This window comes from Anomaloglossus baeobatrachus, chromosome 10, assembly GCF_048569485.1.
Source record: "Anomaloglossus baeobatrachus isolate aAnoBae1 chromosome 10, aAnoBae1.hap1, whole genome shotgun sequence".
NCBI classification, from domain to species: domain Eukaryota; kingdom Metazoa; phylum Chordata; class Amphibia; order Anura; family Aromobatidae; genus Anomaloglossus; species Anomaloglossus baeobatrachus.
This window is the reverse complement of record NC_134362.1, coordinates 169,339,206-169,363,420: the sequence shown is the minus strand read 5'-3', so window position 1 is coordinate 169,363,420 and position 24,215 is coordinate 169,339,206. Positions and strand designations below refer to the sequence as shown.

The following is a 24,215-nucleotide window of genomic DNA, read 5'->3' as shown; positions in this document are numbered from 1 at the left end:
CGAGGGGACCCGACTACACCCCCTGAGGCGCCCCCTGCCCCCGTTACATTTGTAGAAAAGGTGAATGGATGGACTCTACATGGCTGGTTCCCACCGTGAAGCATGGAGGAGGAGGTGTGATGGTGTGGGGGGGCTTTGCTGGTGATGGGGTGCTACGCCAGATGACCTGGTCTCCACAGTATATACATACATACACACACACACACAATTTTAACCAGTAAAGAACTTGAGAGGAACTGCACATGATCACAGATGTGAACCAGGAGCTTACACATTTAGTTGTCCCATAGTAGACCTCTCACTCTTTTATATATATATATATATATATATATATATATATTATATATATATATATATATATATATATATATATATATATATATATATATATATATATACAGTTAGGTCCAGAAATATTTGGACAGTGACACAAGTTTTGTTATTTTAGCTGTTTACAAAAACATGTTCAGAAATACAATTATATATATTATATGGGCTGAAAGTGCACACTCCCAGCTGCAATATGAGAGTTTTCACATCCAAATTGGAGAAAGGGTTTGGGAATCATAGCTCTGTAATGCATAGCCTCCTCTTTTTCAAGGGACCAAAAGTAATTGGACAAGGGACTTTAAGGGCTGCAATTAACTCTGAAGGCGTCTCCCTCGTTAACCTGTAATCAATGAAGTAGTTAAAAGGTCTGGGGTTGATTACAGGTGTGTGGTTTTGCATTTGGAAGCTGTTGCTGTGACCAGACAACATGCGGTCTAAGGAACTCTCAATTGAGGTGAAGCAGAACATCCTGAGGCTGAAGAAAAAGAAAAAATCAATCAGAGAGATAGCAGACATGCTTGGAGTAGCAAAATCAACAGTCGGGTACATTCTGAGAAAAAAGGAATTGACTGGTGAGCTTGGGAACTCAAAAAGGCCTGGGCGTCCACAGATGACAACAGTGGTGGATGATCGCCGCATACTTTCTTTGGTGAAGAAGAACCCGTTCACAACATCAACTGAAGTCCAGAACACTCTCAGTGAAGTAGGTGTATCTGTCTCTAAGTCAACAGTAAAGAGAAGACTCCATGAAAGTAAATACAAAGGGTTCACATCTAGATGCAAACCATTCATCAATTCCAAAAATAGACAGGCCAGAGTTACATTTGCTGAAAAACACCTCATGAAGCCAGCTCAGTTCTGGAAAAGTATTCTATGGACAGATGAGACCAAGATCAACCTGTACCAGAATGATGGGAAGAAAAAAGTTTGGAGAAGAAAGGGAACGGCACATGATCCAAGGCACACCACATCCTCTGTAAAACATGGTGGAGGCAACGTGATGGCATGGGCATGCATGGCTTTCAATGGCACTGGGTTACTTGTGTTTATTGATGACATAACAGCAGACAAGAGTAGCCGGATGAATTCTGAAGTGTACCGGGATATACTTTCAGCCCAGATTCAGCCAAATGCCACAAAGTTGATCGGACGGCGCTTCATAGTACAGATGGACAATGACCCCAAGCATACAGCCAAAGCTACCCAGGAGTTCATGAGTGCAAAAAAGTGGAACATTCTGCAATGGCCAAGTCAATCACCAGATCTTAACCCAATTGAGCATGCATTTCACTTACTCAAATCCAGACTTAAGACGGAAAGACCCACAAACAAGCAAGACCTGAAGGCTGCGGCTGTAAAGGCCTGGCAAAGCATTAAGAAGGAGGAAACCCAGCGTTTGGTGATGTCCATGGGTTCCAGACTTAAGGCAGTGATTGCCTCCAAAGGATTCGCAACAAAATATTGAAAAAAAAATATTTTGTTTGGGTTTGGTTTATTTGTCCAATTACTTTTGACCTCCTAAAATGTGGAGTGTTTGTAAAGAAATGTGACAATTCCTACAATTTCTATCAGATTTTTTTGTTCAAACCTTCAAATTAAACGTTACAATCTGCACTTGAATTCTGTTGTAGAGGTTTCATTTCAAATCCAATGTGGTGGCATGCAGAGCCCAACTCGCGAAAATTGTGTCACTGTCCAAATATTTCTGGACCTAACTGTATATATATATATATATATATATATATATATATATATATATATATATATACACACACACACACTTTATATATATATATATACACATACTGTATATACATACACACACTATATATTATATACACACACACACATACATATATTATATATATATATACACATATATATGCATACACATAATGAATATATACTATATATATTACACACACACACACACACGAACAAAAATGTAATACTTAACTTAATACAAAATGTGTGACTGAAGGCTAAACCTAGGATTCCATACGGCAGAATAGTACATCCAATATTTTTTTAACATGCGGAGTGCCGAATCAAAAATATGAAATTCCTAAGCAAAATTTACATTTAACACACACAACATTTGCTGCAGATTTGGAGAAAGTTCCGCTATGGAAATTATCCACCACGTTTGGACTTATTTTTGGGTTTTCCTCAGTTAAATGTTACGAACCTAAGTCTTATAACCCACAATAGTCCAAAAACTCGTGTAACGCTTAAACCAATTTTACTGAAGTGCCCACCTGATTTCTGTGTAGTGCCAGACGGAGCTGGATGCCACTGCCATTGCCCAGGACTGGCACACCCGGGATACAGCTCTCCGATCTGTAAGGGGTAAGTAGTAAAAGATTTGGGCCAGAATCTCCTGCGGCATGTAGTCCCATTGTTGCTCCATTGTGTCTCGATCAGGTGAACCTTGGTATAAAAGTAAAAGTTATATAAGAAGTGCTCCTTGTACAGGATTATAGCTCTTCCTCTGTCAGCTATGGGAGCAATGATCGCAACGGGTTTTAGCTCTTCCTCATAAAAGACAGGTGTAAGATGAGACTGTCTTAAGGAGTGGCTTCACATGACCTGCATTGCACAACCATAGACGGGCTCGGTGTGAGTAGGTGTATGATAACCTATATATACAACATTGTGCCGTCACACCGGATGCGTGCAGCCCACAGATAAACTGATGCAGAAGTTCAGACAAAGTTAATGGGGTTATCCAGATTTGAGGCATTTTTTTTTTACTATAATGCACGTATTTGGGGATAAAATTAATTTTTGCAATTTGGGTTCATTAACAATATTGCACTATTTGGCTTTTACAGGCTCTTGATGTCTCGGCACATTCAAATTGGATGTGGTCTGTGAGAATAAACCAGCGAAGAGGAATTTCCAAAGAGACGAAAGGGGAACACGTTCTCATCAGACACACATACACACAACTGCTTCTCAATAAACTAGAATATCATCAAAAAAGTTAATTTATTTCAGTAATTCAATATAAAAAGGGAAACGCATAAATTATATAGAGTCATTACACACAGAGGAATCTATTTCTATATATTATATAGTCATTACACACAGAGGGATCTATTCTTATATATTATACTAGAAGGTGGCCCGATTCTACGCATCGGGTATTCTAGAATTTACGTATTGTGTAGTTTATGTATGATTTTTGTTATATATATGTGCGGTATGTGCGTATATTTGTGTGTGCAGCGTTGTCTGTGTGTGGCTGTCTGTGTAGGGCAGTTGTTTGTGGTTTCCAGTGTGTGTGTGTGGTGTGTTGTGCAGTGCGCGCGCGCGCGCGTGTGTGTGTGTGTTGGGGGGAGGTGTGCACTCTCCATCGTGCTCCATTCCCTATGCTGCGCACCCCCCATCGTGCTACATCTCCTATCCTGCGCACTCCCAAACGTGCTCCATCCGCCATGCTGCGCACTCCTAAACGTGCTCCATCCGCCATGCTGCGCACTCCCCATCGTGCTCCATTCCCCATGCTGCGCACTCCCCATCGTGCTCCATCCGCCACGCTGCGCACTCCCCATCGTGCTCCATCTCCCATGCTGCGCACTCCTAAACGTGCTCCATCCGCCATGCTGCGCACTCCCAAATGTGCTCCATCCACCATGCTGCGCACTCCCAAACGTGCTCCATCCGCCATACTCCACACTCTCCATCGTGCTCCATGCCCCATGCAGCGCACCCCCCATCGTGCTCTATCCCTTATGCTGCGCACCCCCCATCGTGCTCCATCATCCATGCTGCGCACTCCCAAACGTGCTCCATCCGCCATGCTGGGCACTCCCCATCGTGCTCCATCCGCCATGCTGCGCACTCCCAAACGTGCTCCATCCGCCATGCTGGGCACTCCCCATCGTGCTCCATCCCCCATGCAGTGCACTCCCTATCGTGCTCCATCCCCTATGCTGCGCACCCCCCATCGTACTCCATCTCCCATGCTGCGCACTCTCAAACGTGCTCCATCCGCCATGCTGCGCACTCCCAAACGTGGTCCATCCGCTATGCTGCGCACTCCCAAACATGCTCCATCCGCCATACTCCGCACTCGCCATCGTGCTGCATCCGCCATGCTGCGCACTCCCAAACGTGCTCCATCCGCCATGCTGCGCACTCCCAAACGTGCTCCATCCGCCATGCTGCGCACTCCCAAACGTACTCCATCCGCCATGCTGCGCACTCCCAAACGTGCTCCATCCGCCATGCTGCGCATTACCAAACGTGCTCCATCCGCCATGCTGCGCCAGCATCAGCCTCTCTACCCGCATCATCAGCCTCTCTGCCCGCAGCATCAGCCTCTCTCGTCCCAGCATCAGCGTCTCTGTCCCTAGCATCAGGCTCTCTCTTTCCAGCCTCCCTCAGCATCAGCCTCCCTTTCTCAGCCTTCCCAAGGATCAGCCTCTCTCCTCCCAGCCTCCTTCCTCCCAGCCTCCCTCAGCATCAGCCTTCGTCTCCCAGTCTCTCTCAGCATCAGCCTCCCCAAGCATCAGCCTCCACCAGCATCAGCCTCTGTTCTTCCAGCCTCGTCCAGCATCAGCTTCCCTAAGCATCAGCCTCCCTCGTCCCAGCCTCCCTCAGCATCAGCCTCTCTCTTTCCAGCCTCTCTCAGCATCAGCCTCCTCTCCCCAGCCTTCCCTAGGATCAGCCTCTCTCCTCCCAGCCTCCTTCTTCCCAGCCTTCCCATCCCAGCCTCCTTCAGCATCAGCATTTCCCTCTTCCCCATGATCAGCCTCTCTGCTCCCAGCCTCCTCCAGCACGCCCTGCTCCTCTGCCGACACTCACACACCCGATCGCATGCACTCACACACACACCCGATCGCATCCACTCACACACACACCCGATCGCATCCACTCACACACACACCCGATCGCATCCACTCACACACACACCCGATCGCATCCACTCACACACACACCCGATCGCATCCACTCACACACACACCCGATCGCATCCACTCACACACACACCCGATCGCATCCACTCACACACACCCGATCGCATCCACTCACACACACCCGATCGCATCCACTCACACACACCCGATCGCATCCACTCACACACACCCGATCGCATCCACTCACACACACAGACACTGACGATATCGCACTTACGCGGTCATACTCACAACATCCGGGGATATCACATGCTTCTGGCCATGTGATCCTCCGTCAGGTCCTGGAAGATCACAACAGCACATTTTCGCCGCCGAGAAGCAAGCGATATCCCAGGATGTCGTGAGTATGTGGATGCGATGTGAGGTGTGTGTGAGGTGTGTATGAGAGTGAGTGTGAGTGTGATCTGATGTGTGTGTATGTTTGTGTGTGTGCGTGTGGACCTTCCGGCGCAGCAGGACCTTGATGGGCTTGTAACCATGCGAGCATGGTTACCAACGTATCCACACCACTCCCACCACTGCCGTGGGAGCGGGGGCCGGGGGAGGGGGAGGGAGTACAGTACTCACCTCCGTGACAGCGCTTGTAACCATGCGAGTATCCACACCACCCCTTTGGGAGCGGGGGCCGGGGGGGGGGGGGTTGGGGGGGGGATAGGGAGTACCGTACTCACCTCCGTGACAGCCGTGTCAGTTAGAGAAATGCGCGGGGGGAGGGAGGGGGTGGGGCCAGAGCTAACGTGCATTGCGTGAGGGGGGCGGGGCGTGGCGTGGCTGAATTGCCAATGCCTGCAGGGTGCCGGGGCGAGAGGCCAATCTGTGGGGGGGGCGGAGCCTGGGCGAGCGGCTGGCCAATCCGTGTGAGGGCGCAGCCTGGGCGAGCGGCCAATCCGTGTGGGGGGGCGGGGCCATGGTGAGCCCAGCGGCCAATCAGCTTTGTGTCACCGTAAGAACACAATTTTGGAGCATGACAGACAGACAGACAGACAGACAGACAGACAGACAGACAGACAGAATAAGGCAATTATATATATAGATAGAGTCATTACACACAGAGGGATCTATTCTTATATATTATATAGAGTCATTACACACAAAGGGATCTATTCCTATATATTATATAGAGTCATTACACACAGAGTGATCTATTCCTATATATTCTATAGAGTCATTACACACAGAGGGATCTATTATTGATGATTATGGCTTACAGCCAATGAAAACCCAAAAGTCATTATCTCAGAAAATTAGAATTAGCACAAAACACCTGCAAAGGCTTCCTAAGCATTTAAAATTGTCCCTTAAGGGTACTTTACACGCTGCGATATCGGTACCTCGTCGCAAATCGCTGCCCGTGGCGCACAACATCGCTAATACCCCTCACACTACTTACCTGCCTAGCGATGTCGCTCTGGCAGGCGATCTGCCTCCTTTCTAAGGGGGAGTGTTGTGCGGCGTCACAGCGACGTCACATGGCAGCCGTCCAATAGAAGCGGAGATGAGCGGGACATAACATCCTGCCCACCTCCTTCCTTCCGCATTGGCGGTGGAGGCTGGTAAGGAGATGTTCGTCGCTCCAGAGGTGTCACACACAGCGATGTGTGCTACCGCAGGAACGATGAACAACATCGCTACGTATGAGACAACGATTTTTGGTGTTTGGACGACCTCTCCAAAACCAATGATTTTTGTCTCTTTTGCAATCGTTTAAGGTCGCTCGTACGTGTTACACACTGCGATGTCTCTAACAACGCCGGATGTGCGTCACAAACACCGTGACCCCGACAATAAATCGTTAGCGATATCGCAGAGTGTAAAGCCCCCTTTAGTCTGGTTCAGTAAGCTACACAATCACGGGGAAGACTGCTGACTTGACAGATGTCCATAAGGCAGTCACTGACACACTCCACAAGGAGGGTAAGCCACAAAAGGTCATTGATAAGGAAGCTGGCTGTTCAGAGTGTTGTATACAAGCATATTAATGGAAAGTTGAGTGGAAGGAAAAAGTGTGGTAGAAAAAGGTGCACAAGCAACTGGGATAACTGCAGCCTTGATAGGATTGTTAAGAAAAGGCCATTCAAAAATTTAGGGGAGATTCACAAGGAGTGGTCTGCTGCTGGAGTCAGTGCTTCAAAAGCCACCACACACAGACGTATCCAGGACATGGGCTACAAGTGTCGCATTCCTTGTGTGAAGCCACTCATGACCAATAAACAATGCCAGAAGCGTCTTACCTGGGGCAAGGAGAAAAAGATCTTGGCTGTTCTCAGTGTCCAAGGTGTTTTCAGATGAAAGTACATTTTGCGTTTCACTTGGAAATCGCGGTCCCAGAGTCTGGAGGAAGAGTGGAGGCCACAACCCAAGCTGCTGAGGTCTAGTGTGAAGTTTCCACAATCAGTGATGGTTTGGGAGCCATGTCATCTGCTGGTGTAGCTCCACTGTGTTTTATCAAGACCAAAATCAGCACAACCGTCTACCATGAAATTTCAGAGCACTTCATGCTTCCCTCTGCTGACAAGCTTTTTGGAGATGGAAATGTCATTTTCCAGCAGGACTTGCAACCTGTCCACATTGCCAAAAGTACCAATACCTGGTTTACTAACCACAGTATCACTGTGCTTGATTGGCCAGCAAACTCGCCTGACCTAAACCCCATAGAGAATCTATGGAGTATTGTCAAGAGCAAGATGAGAGACACCAGAGCCAACAATACAGACGAGCCGAAGGCTGCTGTCAAAGCAACCTTGACTTCCATAACACCTCAGCAGTGCCACAGGCTGATCGCCTCCATGCCACATTGCTGCATAAATGCAGTAAGTCATGCAAAAGGAGCCCTACCAAGTATTAAGGCATTTACTGTACAGACTTTTCAGGAGGCGCCAACATTTCTGAGTGTAAAATCATTTCTTAAGTTGGTCTTATATAATATTCTAATTTTCTGAGATAATGACTTTTGGGTTTTCATTGGCTGTAAGCCATAATCATCAACAGTAACAGAAATAAACACTTGAAATAGATCACTCTGTGTGTAATGACTCTAAATAATATATATAAATATCTCCCTCTGTGTCATGACTATATAATATATAGAAATAGATCCCTCTGTGTGTAATGACTCTATATAATATATAGGAATAGATCCTTCTGTGTGTAATGACTCTATATAATATATGGGAATAGATCACTCTGTGTGTAATGACGCTATATAATATATAAAAATAGATCCCTCTCTGTGTAATCACTCTATATAATATATAGGAATTGATCCCTCTGTGTGTAATGACTCTATATACCATATAGGAATAAATCGCTCTGTGTGTAATGACTCTATATACCATATAGCAATAAGTCCCTCTGTGTGTAATCACTCTATATTCTACCGTATATAGAAATAGATCCCTCTGTGTGTAATGACTCTATATAATATATAGAAATAGATTCTTACGTGTGTAATGACTCTATATAATATATGGGAATAGATCACTCTGTGTGTAATGACTCTATATAATATATAGAAATAGATCCCTCTCTGTGTAATAACTCTATATAATATATAGGAATAGATCCCTCTGTGTGTAATGACTCTATATACCATATAGGAATAAATCGCTGTGTGTAATCACTCTATATACCATATAGCAATAAGTCCCTCTGTGTGTAATCACTCTATATTCTACCGTATATAGAAATAGATCCCTCTGTGTGTAATGACTCTATATAATATATAGAAATAGATTCTTACGTGTGTAATGACTCTATATAATATATGGGAATAGATCACTCTGTGTGTAATGACTCTATATAATATATAGAAATAGATCCCTCTCTGTGTAATAACTCTATATAATATATAGGAATAGATCCCTCTGTGTGTAATGACTCTATATACCATATAGGAATAAATCGCTGTGTGTAATCACTCTATATACCATATAGCAATAAGTCCCTCTGTGTGTAATCACTCTCTATTCTACTGTATATAGAAATAGATCTCTCTGTGTGTAATGACTCTATATAATATATAGAAATAGATTCCTATGTGTGTAATGACTCTATGTATGGGAATAGATCCCTCTGTGTGTAATGACTCTATATAATATATAGAAATAGATTCCTATGTGTGTAATGACTCTATGTATGGGAATAGATCCCTCTGTGAGTAATGACTCTACATAATATATACGAATAGATCCCTCTGTGTATAATGACTCTATATAATCTATTAATAGATCCTTCTGTGTGTAATTACTCTATATAATATATAGAAATAGATCCCTCTGTGTGTAATGACTCTATATAATATATAGAAATAGATCCCTCTCTGTGTAATCACTGATCAATGAATGCCTGCACATCTTTATTGATTATGTGCGCCTCTTGTTATGTATTGGCTTGTCCATACCTCCATACACGTGACCATACATGTTTGATCATATAACCATTCTGGGTAATGAATGCCCGTGCACGTATATCTGCTACATGTGTTCCATTCTCACATCTGGCTTTTTCACATCTCGTATCAAAGCAAACGCTGAATGTTTAGTGGCATGCAAAGATGAGTTCGGACAATAATGTGCAGTCGGCACCTTAGGGTTAATTCCCAGCAAGGCAGGGAAGAAAAAAAAAAGGGGGGGGGGAGGGTGGGGACCAGCACTGACAAGTGTTTTAATACATTAAGGATTTAGCACATGAAATCATAACCATGGTCATTGAAATTGCACAACATGATAGTATATCTCAGCGCCATGGTGCATATGGCATAGATCAAATAGCCAGCAACTAGAGATATATGATCATCACAATGTTTGAGATCATGTAATAAAAAGAACCCCTTAAACACAATTACAATGCTAATAGAAGCTATGTGAGTGTAAGGCTGCTTTCACACATCCGGTTTGAGCTCTGCGGCTCAATCCGGCTGTGAAGCCTATGCAACGGATGCGGCGAAAACACCGCATCTTTGCATAAGTTTTTTTACATGCGGCCGGTCCGGTTTTTGCCGCATCGCGCCGCATCCGACATCCATAGGGATGCATTGGGAAAAGCGCCGCATCGGCCGGATGCGGCGCGATGCGTTTTTTTTTGCCGGAGCAAAAAACGTGCCAGGGAACGTTCCATCCGGCCGCCGCATCGGCTAAATCTGCCGCATGCGGCAAAAACCGGACCGAACGCAAGCCCATGCGGCACAATGCGGCACTAATTAAAGTCTATGCAGGAAAAACGCAACCGGCAGCAAAAAAAAACGGTTGCGGTTTTCCTGCAAAGTGCCGGATTGTGCCGCATTGCAGAAACCGGAGGTCTGAAAGCAGCCTTACAAAGTAGCAATACATATATCAAAAGGTGCAGGTGAAAGCCAAATAAATGATCCAGAATAGCCAGACTCAGGGAAATCATGCGATAGCCATGGTGTCATAGCTGCAAAGAGGTGGATCAGAATCGCTATATCAAAGGCACATAAGTGCTGGATATCAGATCAAAAAATGATCAGAAAGCATAGTTACCCACCGGGCCCGGTGTGGCCAAAAGTCTACAAGCAACAAAGGGAGAATGAAGGAGCTGAAAAGCAAGTGTCCCGTGGAGGAGGCCGTGGAGGAGGCCGTGGAGGAGGCCGTGAAAGGAGGCCGTGGAGCGAGCCCCACGCATTACGCTGACAGGCAGCTTCGTCAGGGCAGGTAAGGGATATGACCCAAAGGTGGTGTATATACACGTGCAGAAGATTGGATAATTAGTTACTAATTAAACCGTCCGTGGTTGCGAGCACCACAGTAGCAAACAAAGGCAGCTGTGATAACCTTATTAGGAAATATGGGAAAACCAAGATGTAAAATTGAACACACATAACAAGTAGACGGGCACAGGCATTCATCACCCAGAGCAGTTATATGATCCAAAGTATGCGGTCACGTGCCTGAAGGTATGAACAGGTCAGTACGTAAAATAAAGCACACAGAACTAATATAAGTGTGCAGGTATTCATTAGTCAAAATAATCACATGGTCCAAAATATATTTAATCCCCTGCGCATAAATATAACAGAATTCTTTGATACATTTCGTGGATATTTTGGATCTATTCATTAGCAAAAAATTTTTTTAGATCTGTATCAATTGGTATATTATCCCGGAGCTATTGTATTACGACTTGAGGCCTTTTTGTGATGTATTGTCTGTTTTAAGTGATTTTAAATTGTGTGTTTCTTCATTGACCCAATAAAATATTATTATACATTATGAAAATTCTTTATTATTATTCTTGATGTGCGCCCGGGTTATGTGTGCCTTTTTCTCCTTTGTGTACAATTCTGTTTTCACACATAGGGCACCACTCATATGATCACTCCAGGCTGTGCACCCCTCCTCCCCATTATTCACTCTGTGTATAATGATTCTATATAATATATAGGAATAGATCCCTCTGTGTGTAATGACTCTATATAATATATAGGAATAGATCCCTCTGTGTGTAATGACTCTATATAATATATAGGAATAGATCCCTCTGTGTGTAATGATTCTATATAATATATAGGAATAGATCCCCCTGTGTATAATCACTCTATATAATATATAGGAATAGATCCCCCTGTGTGTAATGACTCTATATAATATATAGGAATAGATCCCTCTGTGTGTAATGACTCTATATAATATATAGGAATAGATCCCTCTGTGTGTAATGATTCTATATAATATATAGGAATAGATCCCTCTGTGTGTAATGACTCTATATAATATATAGGAATAGATCCCCCTGTGTATAATGATTCTATATAATATATAGGACTAGATCCCTCTGTGTGTAATGACTATATAATATATAGGACTAGATCCCTCTGTGTGTAATGACTCTATATAATATATTAATAGATCCTTCTGTGTGTAATTACTCTATATAATATATAGAAATAGATCACTCTGTGTGTAAGGACTCTATATAATATATGGGAATAGATCCCTCTGTGTGTAATGACTCTATATAATAAATGGGAATAGATCCCTCTGTGTGTAATGACTATATAATTTATAGGAATAGATCCCTCTGTGTGTAATGACTCTATATAATAAATGGGAATAGATCCCGCTGTGTGTAATGACTCTATATAATATATGGGAATAGATCCCTCTGTGTGTAATGACTCTATATAATATATGGGAATAGATCCCTCTGTGTGTAATGACTCTATATAATATATGGGAATAGATCCCTCTGTGTGTAATGACTCTATATAATATATGGGAATAGATCCCTCTGTGTGTAATGACTCTATATAATATATGGGAATAGATCCCTCTGTGTGTAATGACTCTATATAATATATGGGAATAGATCCCTCTGTGTGTAATGACTCTATATAATATATGGGAATAGATCCTCTGTGTGTAATGACACTATATAATATATAGGAATAGATCCCTCTGTGTATAATGATTCTATATAATATATAGGAATAGATCACTCTGTGTGTAATGACTCTATATAATATATAGGAATAGATCCCTCTGTGTATAATGACTCTATATAATATATAGGAATAGATCCCTCTGTGTGTAATGACTCTATATAATAAATGGGAATAGATCCCTCTGTGTGTAATGACTCTATATAATAAATGGGAATAGATCCCTCTGTGTGTAATGACTCTATATAATATATGGGAATAGATCCATCTGTGTGTAATGACTCTATATAATATCTAGAAATAGATCCCTCTGTGTGTAATGACTCTATATATTATCTAGAAATAGATCATCCCTCTGTGTGTAATGACTCTATATAATATATAGAAATAGAGCACTCTGTGTGTAATGACTCTATATAATAAATGGGAATAGATCCCTCTGTGTGTAATGACTCTATATAATAAATGGGAATAGATCCCTCTGTGTGTAATGACTCTATATAATAAATGGGAATAGATCCCTCTGTGTGTAATGACTCTATATAATATCTAGAAATAGATCCCTCTGTGTGTAATGACTCTATATAATATCTAGAAATAGATCCCTATGTGTGTAATGACTCTATATAATATATGCGTTTCTCTTTTTGTATTGAATTATTGAAATAAATTAACTTTTTGATGATATTCTAATTTATTGAGATGCACTTGTAGCTGGCTCACTGATAGTTCCCTGTTAACCCATTCTATATCCAGTAATGGACAAAAAGTCAAAAAAGCAAGCCCCTGGCGGCTTATCTCTGCCCCACTCCCTTGCTTGCTCACTAGAAACCAGTCACTCAAAAAGATAGCAAGGAAGGGAGAAGCCACTGGTGACCAGCATTGGACTAGCCATCCCAAATGCATGGTCCTTCTAAACTGTCTTTTCAAAGTGTGTTTGCAGATTTGTTAATCCCCACTGCACACACAGTGCGCGCTGTCAGGATTCTCCGGTGCCAAACGTTTGACTGCAAGTATGCGATTTGCATGCATGCGGTCACATGCCAACTAGACATGCTTAATACAAGTGAATAGAGTGAGGATGGACAAGTCTAGTTGGACAGTGGCTGGCAGTATGCAAGTTATATACTTGTGGTCACTCGATCGCCTGGCGTAGGCGAATCCGCACAGAGCATACTGTAAGGATTCAGTCTACAGTCACATGCTTTAGCCCCAAGTTTGGCCAATCCCTTTAAAGAAAGAAAAACACAGGATGCGCCAGAAAGTAGATAGACATTCTTATGAAATTAAAAATAGCAGCAAAACTTTTAGAGGTGTAAAAAGTAAAAAGGGGTAACCAAAAGGCTCTGCTAACTTAAAGGGGATCTCTTTTAAGAATACTAAAAAAAATACTTGAGCTGTTATGTTACTCACCCTCCTTGAGTCCAGTGCTGCCTTTAACTGCTGCTCTGGTGACTGTGTACAGGCTGCAGTTGAGTTGTCATGGTGACAGTGCTGCAGTCAATCGTTGAGCTCAACATCTCATGCTGTCTACATCGGCAGGGATGCTGAGAGCAGTGAATAGCAGCAGCGTTTTCTAGGTGACGTCTCGACTGCAGCCAATCACTGAGCTCAACATCTCGTGGTGTCTACACTGGCAGGGATGCTGAGCCCAGTGATTTCAGTGGTAACATCACCTAGAAAACGCTGCTGCCAATCACTGTGCTCAGTATCCCTGCCAATGTAGACAGCACAAGATGTTAACTGTGTACAGGCTACAGCAGAGTTGTCATGGTGACAGTGCTGCAGTCAATCGTTGAGCTCAACATCTCATGGTGTCTACATTGGCAGGGATGCTGAACCTAGTGATGGGCAGCAGTATTATCTAAGTGACGTCCCTGCTGCAGCCAATCACTGAGCTCAACATCTTGTGCTGTCTAGTGTAGTGAATGTCAGCAGCATTTTCTAGGTGACGTCACCACTGACCACTGCAGCCCATCATGAGCTCAACAGTAGCGGAGTTGTCATGGTGACAGTGCTGCAGTCAATCGTTGAGCTCAACATCTCATGGTGTCTACATTGGCAGGGATGCTGAACCTAGTGATGGGCAGCAGTATTATCTAAGTGACGTCCCTGCTGCAGCCAATCACTGAGCTCAACATCTTGTGCTGTCTAGTGTAGTGAATGTCAGCAGCATTTTCTAGGTGACGTCACCACTGACCACTGCAGCCCATCATGAGCTCAACAGTAGCGGAGTTGTCATGGTGACAGTGCTGCAGTCAATCGTTGAGCTCAACATCTCATGGTGTCTACATTGGCAGGGATGCTGAACCTAGTGATGGGCAGCAGTATTATCTAAGTGACGTCCCTGCTGCAGCCAATCACTGAGCTCAACATCTTGTGCTGTCTAGTGTAGTGAATGTCAGCAGCATTTTCTAGGTGACGTCACCACTGACCACTGCAGCCCATCATGAGCTCAACAGTAGCGGAGTTGTCATGGTGACAGTGCTGCAGTCAATCGTTGAGCTCAACATCACATGCTGTCTACATTGGCAGGGATGCTGAACCTAGTGATGGGCAGCAGTATTATCTAAGTGATGTCCCTGCTGCAGCCAATCACTGAGCTCAACATCTTGTGCTGTCTAGTGTAGTGAATGTCAGCAGCGTTTTCTAGGTGACGTCACCACTGACCACTGGAGCCCATCATGAGCTCAACAGTTGCAGAGTTGTCATGCTGACAGTGCTGCAGCCCATCACTGAGCTCAACATTTCATGCTGTCTACATTGGCAGGGATGCTGATCCCAGCAGCGTTTTCTAGGTGATGTCTCGACTGCAGCCAATCACTGAGCTCAACATCTCATGCTGTCTACATTGGCAGGGATGCTGAGCCCAGTGATTGCAGTGGTAACATCACATAGAAAACACTGCTGCCATTCACTGTGCTCAGCATCGCTGCCAATGTAGACAGCACAAGATGTTGAGCTCAGTGATTGGCTGCAACGGTGACATCACATAGATAACGCTTTATGCCAATCACTGGGCTTAGCATCCCTTCCAATGTAGACATCACGAGATGTTGAGCTCAGTGATTGGCTGCAGTGGTAACATCACCTAGAAAACGCTGCTGCCAATCACTGTGCTCAGCATCCCTGCCAATGTAGACCTCACGAGATGTTGAGCTCAGTGATTGGCTGCAGCGGTGACGTCACCTATAAAACATTGCTGCCATTCACTGTGCTCAACATCCCTGCCAATGTAGACCTCACGAAATGTTGAGCTCAGTGATTGGCTGCAGCGGTGGCGTCACGTAGAAAACGCTGCTACCGTTCATTGCACTAAGCATCACTGCCAATCTAGACAGTACGAGATGTTGAGCTCAATGATTGTCAGCAGTGGGTTCTGGGTGATGTCACCGCTGCAGCCTGTACACAGTCACTAGAGTATCAAAACACGAGCAGCAGTGTTAGACCCAAGAGGGAGAATAACAGTTCAGGGTGTGATTATTTTTGCTTCCCTGAGACTCTGGAGCACACAACTGCAGGGTGACATCAGTATCAGACCTATGACATAAATGGCATTTTCTTGTATTGCAGCCACTGGTTCCCACCCAATAATACTCACCACCGAGCACACTGACAACGCTTCCTGAAACCAGATCTGCAGCCCTCCCATCATCCGCCATTGGGGAACTACTGTCAGATGACACAAGGCAGCCAATAAGGAGAGTCCGAGAGCAGCCAGCGACAACTCTGAGGCTTCTAATTCAGTGCAGGGATGTCAGAGCAAGATAAAAGTGAATGCAGCTGCTATTGTTTCCTGCCTGTGATATAGTCTGGTGCAAAAGTTTTAGGCAGGTGCGGAAAAAATGATGCAAATTAAGAAAGATTCAAAAATTAGAATTGTTAGCAGTTTATTTAACGAACGAATGAATGAACAAAAGAGAAATCTAAATCACATCCCTTGTTCTTGAAAATAAGCATTAATTCTAATAAAAATAGACTAAAAACTCCTGTTGTCAGCTCATCTTAATGCAAATCCCATGGGAGGTGACTGCCGTGCATCAGAGAACAATAATCGAGTTTATTGTGATAAAAAAAATACAAAAAGAAAAACACCAACCTACACTAATACAACAGTTAATAAAATGCCAGGCAGACGCGTTTCGGGCACTTCCTTAAACATTGTACTATACAATTTTATTTTTATATCGTGTAATGAGTAAGGACATGCGTCTGAAACGTGTAACGCCCAGACCGGCGTCTGTGTGCGGTCCTGCCCCCCTCTCCCCAGTGGAGACGTCTGTTTTCTCACCTGCCCAGCTGTCCTGCAGTGGTTGCCACCTTCGGTTCATGTTGCTGTCTCCTGGAGCCTGCACATACCAGACAGGCCTCGTGGGAATGCCTGTATGGTGTGCGCAGCAATGCCACTTTTCTTAAAGGACCAGTGCCTCCTGACCCAGAAGTGCCTCTCAGGTCAGCTGAGAGGTTTCAGGTATTTAAGGCACCTTCCCCTTTAGGGAGGAGCCTGGGCAACAAGTCCTTAACTTTGCTAGTTCTCAGATCTCATTGTGCTGTGTCCTGCTGCTGATTCGTCTCTGTTACAGTGCATTGCCAGTCTGCTGCAACCATCCACTCCGGCCGCCTACCACAATATCCGCTGCTGCAAGTATCCACGCCGGCCACCTACCACGATACCTGCTGCAGCAAGTATCCTCATCGGCTATAGCTACTGCATACACCATACTGTCTTAATCCACAACCCCAGTCGCTGCTGCTGCTATCAGAAACTGTATAGTATTATCCGTGAGGCCAACTGCTGAGGTACCACACATCCCCAGGGGCTGGTCTCTTTCATTCCAGTGGACCGACTAATACCGTGCTCCCCCCACGAGCATAACAAATGCATCTGCCTGGCTTTTCATTAACTTTTTATTAGTGAAGTGGATGTTGGTGTTTTCTTTTTGTATTTTTTTGTCAAACTTTTTGGATTTTATGAAATATCCTTCTTCTGGAATCCTTCTTCTAGCATTATTCTGGGTACACTTGCACAAAGTGAGGGATGTTGTAGAATTACACGCCTACATTAACTGAAACAGAAACAGTTGTGAAGGAAGTTTTAAGCTAGATGAGGAACAGTCAAATTCTGCTACAAAAGGTGAGGTTGAATAAGACAGTGTCAAGTCAAAGGGTCATACATCATGGCAATACTAGACACAGCAATAAGACACAAGGTAGTTATACTGAATCAGCAAGGTGTCTCCCAGGCAAATATTTCAAAGCAGACTGGGGTTTTACGATGTGTTGTGCAAACACTTTTGAAGAACAACCAAGAAATGGGCAACGTTAAGGATCGTAGACACAGTGGTCAGGCAAGCAAACCTAGAAGAAATAAGGCTTACTTCCATTTGAAATCAGAAGATGTCCAACAGTGCCATCTGCTCAGAACTGGCAGCAAATCAGTGACACTAATTTACAGTTCAGGGAAATCTGGCCAGAAGTGGTCCTCATAGACTAATTGAAGATGAAAATCCATACCTTTGACATAAAAACAAGGCCAAGCAATTTAACTTGGCATGAAAACATAGGAATAAGTATGTAGAAAAATGGGAGGAGGTGCTCTGGCTTCTTGAGTCAAAACATGAAATATTTGGCTGTAACAGAAGGCAGTTTGCTGAAGGACTGGAGAGTAGCATAATAATGACTGTAGGAACAGTGAAGCTTGGTAGAGGGTTCCTGAAAGTTTTGGGCTGCACTTCTCCAAGTGGAGTTGGGAATTTGGTCAGGATTAATGATGCCCTCCATGCTCATCAAGGAGGACTCTGATAGGTTTTAAATTTACTCTGCATCAGAATCCCCCCCCCCAAACCATCCAGCCAATGTCATTAGGGACTATCTTCACCATAAAGAATAAAAAGTTGTCCTGGCAGTGTTGATCCGGCCCCCACAGAGCCATGATCTCATCATCATCCAGTCTGTCTGGGATTACTTGAAGAGTCAGAAGATCTGTGGTTGGCTCTCCAAGATGTTTGGAAAAACCTCCCTGTTGAGTTCCTTCAAATACTGTGTGCTAGTGACAAGTGTATATAGAAGAAGTGATGAAGCCAAAGGGCGGTCACTGCTAATATTGATTTAGATTTCTCTGTTGCTCATTCACTTTGCATTTTGTTAAAAAAATTGATAAATAGGGATAATCGAATACCTCAAATATTCGGCTTCGTGAATATTTGCCGAATAAATCGCCGCTATTCGCGAATATTCGATGCGCAATGTAAGTCTATGGGAAACCTGAATAACTATTCGGAACTATTCGAGCTTCCCCGAGACTTACATTGCGCATCGAATATTCGATTAGCGGCGACCTATTCGTTGGATATTTGCGAAGCCGAATATTTGAGGTATTCGATCATCCCTATTGATAAACTATTGCCGCTTCTATTTTTGAACCTATTCTTACTTTGCGTTATTTTTTTACACATGCCTAAAAATTAAGCAGTACGGTATTTTTCATACTTCAAGTGTCAGTGTACCACATTTAAAAAGTAGTTTACACCAAGAAAAATTGAAATGACAGCACAAAGCTGCCTCTGCTTACAGCATCAGAGAGCGCACAGTTTGGGCCAAGGGTACAACCATGCAGTTGGTCCGAACGGTCAATCATGAGTATACCGCTTCTTGACTGGCAGGAAACTGGGAGGCAGGGGAACGGTGCGCTCCTTAGGGCAGAAGATATAATAAACTTACCATTATATATATATATATATATATATATATATATATATATATATATATATATATATATATATATTACTCTGTTCCTAGCAGTAAAATTGTACATGCCATTTAATCCAGTCTCACAGGTGTGTAAGAGATTTTACTATTGTTTGCCCTTAGTCAGTAGTATCTGGACGTCTTCCTCCATCAGAAGTGAACAGTTGTCCTACCCACGACCTTCCGTTTGGCCATATTCCATCTCCAATTCATTTAGACTACGATCTGATTTATATTACCAGGACTCAGCGTCATGAGCAAACATGACATTTCTACATTAGCCTGATAACAGGGTGTTGGAAATTTAAAGCGGCATACAATACAATTGGTCCCCCAAAAGCGGTCGCCTAAAGAGGTTGGCAATCACCTAAGAATCGAGCAATTCAACTCATGCAAAACAGGTGTTGTGCCAATTATGGTGATATCCTATACATGCAGAATGATGGCACGAACAATCATTCATGTTCAAGGTCCACAGTTGGAATGGCTAAATGTATACACATTAGACCAACATTGACAAAATCTGCCTTTTTTGCAACAATCGGTCAAAAGGCCAATGTGTATGGGAGCCTTCCAACACTCCCCTACCCCTGACAGATTTTGTTGAGAAGGGAAAGTCATCTGGACAATCTCTTTGTACAAAGTCTGGAAGCATCTCCCCCATATTAAACACAGAGGCACACTCCGAGTCGGTCATTCCGGTGTAAGGGGAACAAATCACTATCTTTTAGTATACGGTCTTTAACACCCGCTTGTGTTGAGGCGGCGAGCAGGAGTGCACCCGCTAGACCACAGGGGGAACCTGGGCTTAGCCTAACGTGGGAGGGGCTTAACTAAGCACCCACCATGTATATGCCAAAGCCTCAGATGGTGATGATGGGCTTGGCTGCCGATAGATGCCAGTTGCCACTCCCAGGGCAGTGTCTAGGACTGTGGCAGCTGCTCCCCAGGGCAGGAACAGGCAGATACTGACAGATCTGAAAAGGCGGTTACAGGGACAGGTAAGGGAGGTAGGTACAGGACAACAACGGGACCTGACAACTCACTAGCAAGGTCAAATAATGGGCGCATGTATAGGACTTGACCACTAGCTAGCAGGGACAAGTAACGGATGCTGGTACGGGAACTTGTCCCGTACCTGCGCCTGTTACCTGTCCCCTCCTTCCCAAAGCTGTCAGTTTCTACCGTGTTGTCTGCATCAGCCATCGTGCCTGTAATCGCTGTCACTAAAGACTGTATCTGCCTGTACCTGAGCCCATCCCTGCACTGGGGGGGGGGGGGGGGGTCAGCTGCACAGTCCCGGACACTGCCCTGGGAGTGGCACCTGGCGTCTACCGAGAGACAAGCCCAACATCACCATCTGAGGCTTTGGCGTATAAGCTGGTGGGCCACTTAGTTAAGCCCCTCGCACATCAGGGTAAGCCCAGGTTTTCCTCTGGTCCAGTGGGTCCTCTTCCGCTCGCCGCCTCAACTCCAGCAGGCGTTAAACTGACTCATCTATCATTAATAACCCCATCTAGATTAATGGAATCAATTTTCAGGTGCAGCAAAAATCCTCCACTGTGGGAATTCATCCTTAACTTATGTGCACACTACAGCTTTTTCAGGTGCATTCATCTTTAAGAATCGCCTGAAAAAGCTTTAAACTAAACTCTCATATGCATCTCTCTGTAAAACAAACAACTTGGTGTTCACAGGTTCATTTTTTTAATTTATTTTTTAAATAACAGCTTCAGGTTACCACAGGCAAAAAGGGGTTAAAAGAAGTGAGCGTACCATTCGCCAGGCTGTTTTCCGCTCTGAAGATGCTCAGTATTTTTAGGATATAAGTCAACGGGAAGATTCAAAAGATCCCCGGGTGACTATTTGAGCATTTTTGCTTGAAAAACCACAAGTAAATTCTTCAATGTTTAATGGAGTTTTATAATTATTTAAATAAAAAAAAAAAAAGCCACAAAAATGCTAAAATAGCAAATGTAGAAGATTTTTTTGTGAAACAACTTAAAGGATGTTTCAGAAAAAGGCGGTGATATTTATTGGACAGTCTTCCCTATGAAAAACGCGGTAGGGTCACCACCCGAAAAAGACGTTATGTGCACATATTTTTTTTCCCCCACCAGAACGCCTGCATCTGGTAATACAGCTCATTTACGTTAAAGTACAAGTGACTTAGCTGCAGTACCAGACAATTCCTATACAGTGCTTCTCGGTTGTTGCGAAACACGCGTCAGTGTGGGGAGACGCCACACCGCCACCTTACTTGGACCATTGTATGTTGGTAATTATATTACCATCTATGCTTCTATGACGCTTTAATGCTGCCTACATAGGATCTCACACTAGTGAATATATGACGTATGTCCTATTGATTAAATGTTACAACCTACATCAATGTAAACAGCTTATGTATTGTGAGTCCTTTATTATAGTATTAGTACCGGATCCCCTATATCAGTTCCATCCGTCACTTGGGTCAGTCCATTCGTTTATTATAAAGATCTATTGATATTTTTTCAATTTCTGGTTTGATTGGTGTTTTAAATGTCATGTTCTGTGGCTTTCGGTGTGACATGCTCCACTTGGGGGCTTACCCGTTGTTCAGATCCCCACTTTTTCTTGTGCCATCTGCAATCCAGCCTGCGGTGCGAGTGCCTTGGATCATGTGTTCACCCTAACCTGCAGATTATTGAATCCACCTGAGCAGGAGAGCCCCAATATGCCATTTCTATAGGGGAAAACCACTAATATGATACTGATGACAACTGTCCCTCCAGCAGACTTGTTGTACATCAGCAATGGTCATAAGAATAAATAAGTACAATGTCCTTTTCACTCATTGAAGTATTTTTGGTCTGGGTCTTCCTGCACAATGCAGTATTCCTGTACTGGGGTCTGTGCGCCGTCCTCCCAACAGCTCCTCTCGCAGGTGAAAATGAGAACAGTCCCAAACTCCAATGACATTTCTGCAATATAAAAGATACCTCATATATAAATAAGTCAGAAGCTTACACCAATTCCAGAGATTAACAGATTGTCTTACCAGATTTGGATCCTTGCAGCATGGTGACAAGAGCGGGCATGAGCTGGAACTCAAAAACTCTCGCTGCTCCACACAGTGGACATGAAGGAGCTCGAGACGCCGCATCTGGAGAGCTCATGTAAAGCGGGTTACCATTCCAGGAGTATCTGTGGGGGTGAGGACAATAAAGAAAACCTCAGAAAAAGCTACAGGACACACTGAAAGCACAGCAGTCACAGTGAAGGACATGGAGAGAACCAGAGGCCACAGCCATGCCAAGAGGGAGGCGTAGCCGAACTTCTCCGATGACCCCACCTGGCAGCCGGACACCTGTGATGAGGCCTGCTCAGCCGCCGGCACCATGCCCTCCTGCCCCTGTAGCACCTGCTGCTTCTGCCGTCAGACCGGCAGCAGCAGCACCTAGACAACCCGGACTGGTGCACCTAGACAACCCGAACTACAACGGCCAGCGAAGCAGTTGGTTCTGCGGTTGGGCACACTAAAGGACATGCCATGCATGCAAGCAAGGAAGCAGTTCTGTGCCTGCAAGAGCAGACATCACCTACCAGGAACCTGTGGCTCCCCATCTGGTGTACTAGCAGCAGTCTCCGTACACACCCTGCCAGCGGTTCTTGGAGTATGAACCAGGGAGACCTGAAGCTGTGATTGCTGACAATTATGGTGCTTTTCCTCAGGAAGAAAAAAAGGAGGAAGAAAAAAAAGGAGGAAGAAAAAAAAAGGAGGAAGAAAAAAAAGGAGGAAGAAAAAAAAGGAGGAAGAAAAAAAAGGAGGAAGAAAAAAAAGGAGGAAGAAAAAAAAGGAGGAAGAAAAAAAAGGAGGAAGAAAAAAAAGGAGGAAGAAAAAAAAGGAGGAAGAAAAAAAAGGAGGAAGAAAAAAAAGGAGGAAGAAAAAAAAGGAGGAAGAAAAAAAAGGAGGAAGAAAAAAAAGGAGGAAGAAAAAAAAGGAGGAAGAAAAAAAAGGAGGAAGAAAAAAAAGGAGGAAGAAAAAAAAGGAGGAAGAAAAAAAAGGAGGAAGAAAAAAAAGGAGGAAGAAAAAAAAGGAGGAAGAAAAAAAAGGAGGAAGAAAAAAAAGGAGGAAGAAAAAAAAGGAGGAAGAAAAAAAAGGAGGAAGAAAAAAAAGGAGGAAGAAAAAAAAGGAGGAAGAAAAAAAGGAGGAAGAAAAAAAGGAGGAAGAAAAAAAGGAGGAAGAAAAAAAGGAGGAAGAAAAAAAGGAGGAAGAAAAAGAAGGGAATTTTGTTTACTTACCGTAAATTCCTTTTCTTCTAGCTCCAATTGGGAGACCCAGACAGTGGGTGTATAGCTACTGCCCTCTGGAGGCCGCACAAAGAACTACACTTAAAAGTGTAAGGCCCCTCCCCTTCTGGCTATACACCCTCCCGTAGGAGTACAGATTCCTCAGTTTTAGTACCAAAGCAAGAAGGAGGAAAGCCAATAACAGTTTCAAAAACAAATTCAATCCGATAACATGATCGGAGAACTTAAGAAACAACATGAACAACATGTGCACCCGAAAAACGAAACCCTAAGAACAAATAGGGCGGGTGCTGGGTCTCCCAATTGGAGCTAGAAGAAAAGGAATTTACGGTAAGTAAACAAAATTCCCTTCTTCTTTTTCGCTCCTAATTGGGAGACCCAGACAGTGGGACGTCCAAAAGCAGTCCCTGGGTGGGTAAAAAGATACCACATGAACGGGCTGTCAGACAGCCTCTTCCTACAGGTGGGCCACCGCCGCCTGAAGGACCTGTCTACCTAGGCTGGCATCTGCCGAAGCGTAGGTA

At 44.0% G+C, this 24,215-nt stretch overlaps 2 protein-coding genes across 4 annotated transcripts in view; both read right to left on the bottom strand.

The window, feature by feature from the left end:
- The window catches only part of FBXL8 (F-box and leucine rich repeat protein 8), a 28,108-nt gene extending 11,798 nt beyond the window's left edge, over window positions 1-16,310 (bottom strand). The window contains exons 1-2 of one of the 2 annotated variants that reach the window (XM_075325817.1): window positions 16,253-16,310; window positions 2,589-2,760 (exon numbers count right to left, since the gene is read on the bottom strand). In XM_075325817.1, the coding sequence (XP_075181932.1) occupies window positions 2,589-2,740 (152 nt within the window). In that variant the 5' untranslated portion in view covers window positions 2,741-2,760; window positions 16,253-16,310. Of the gene's footprint in view, window positions 1-2,588; window positions 2,761-14,064; window positions 14,114-16,252 lie in introns of those variants that run through there. The other variant, XM_075325818.1, reaches the window with a different exon arrangement.
- A 4,764-nt stretch (window positions 16,311-21,074) lies between these two features.
- PDCD2L (programmed cell death 2 like) overlaps window positions 21,075-24,215 on the bottom strand; it is a 44,106-nt gene continuing 40,965 nt past the window's right edge. For both annotated transcript variants that reach the window (XM_075325816.1, XM_075325815.1), the window contains exons 7-8: window positions 22,439-22,584; window positions 21,075-22,361 (exon numbers count right to left, since the gene is read on the bottom strand). In XM_075325816.1, coding sequence (XP_075181931.1) covers window positions 22,228-22,361; window positions 22,439-22,584 — 280 coding nt within the window. In that variant the 3' untranslated portion in view covers window positions 21,075-22,227. The remainder of the gene's footprint in view (window positions 22,362-22,438; window positions 22,585-24,215) is intronic.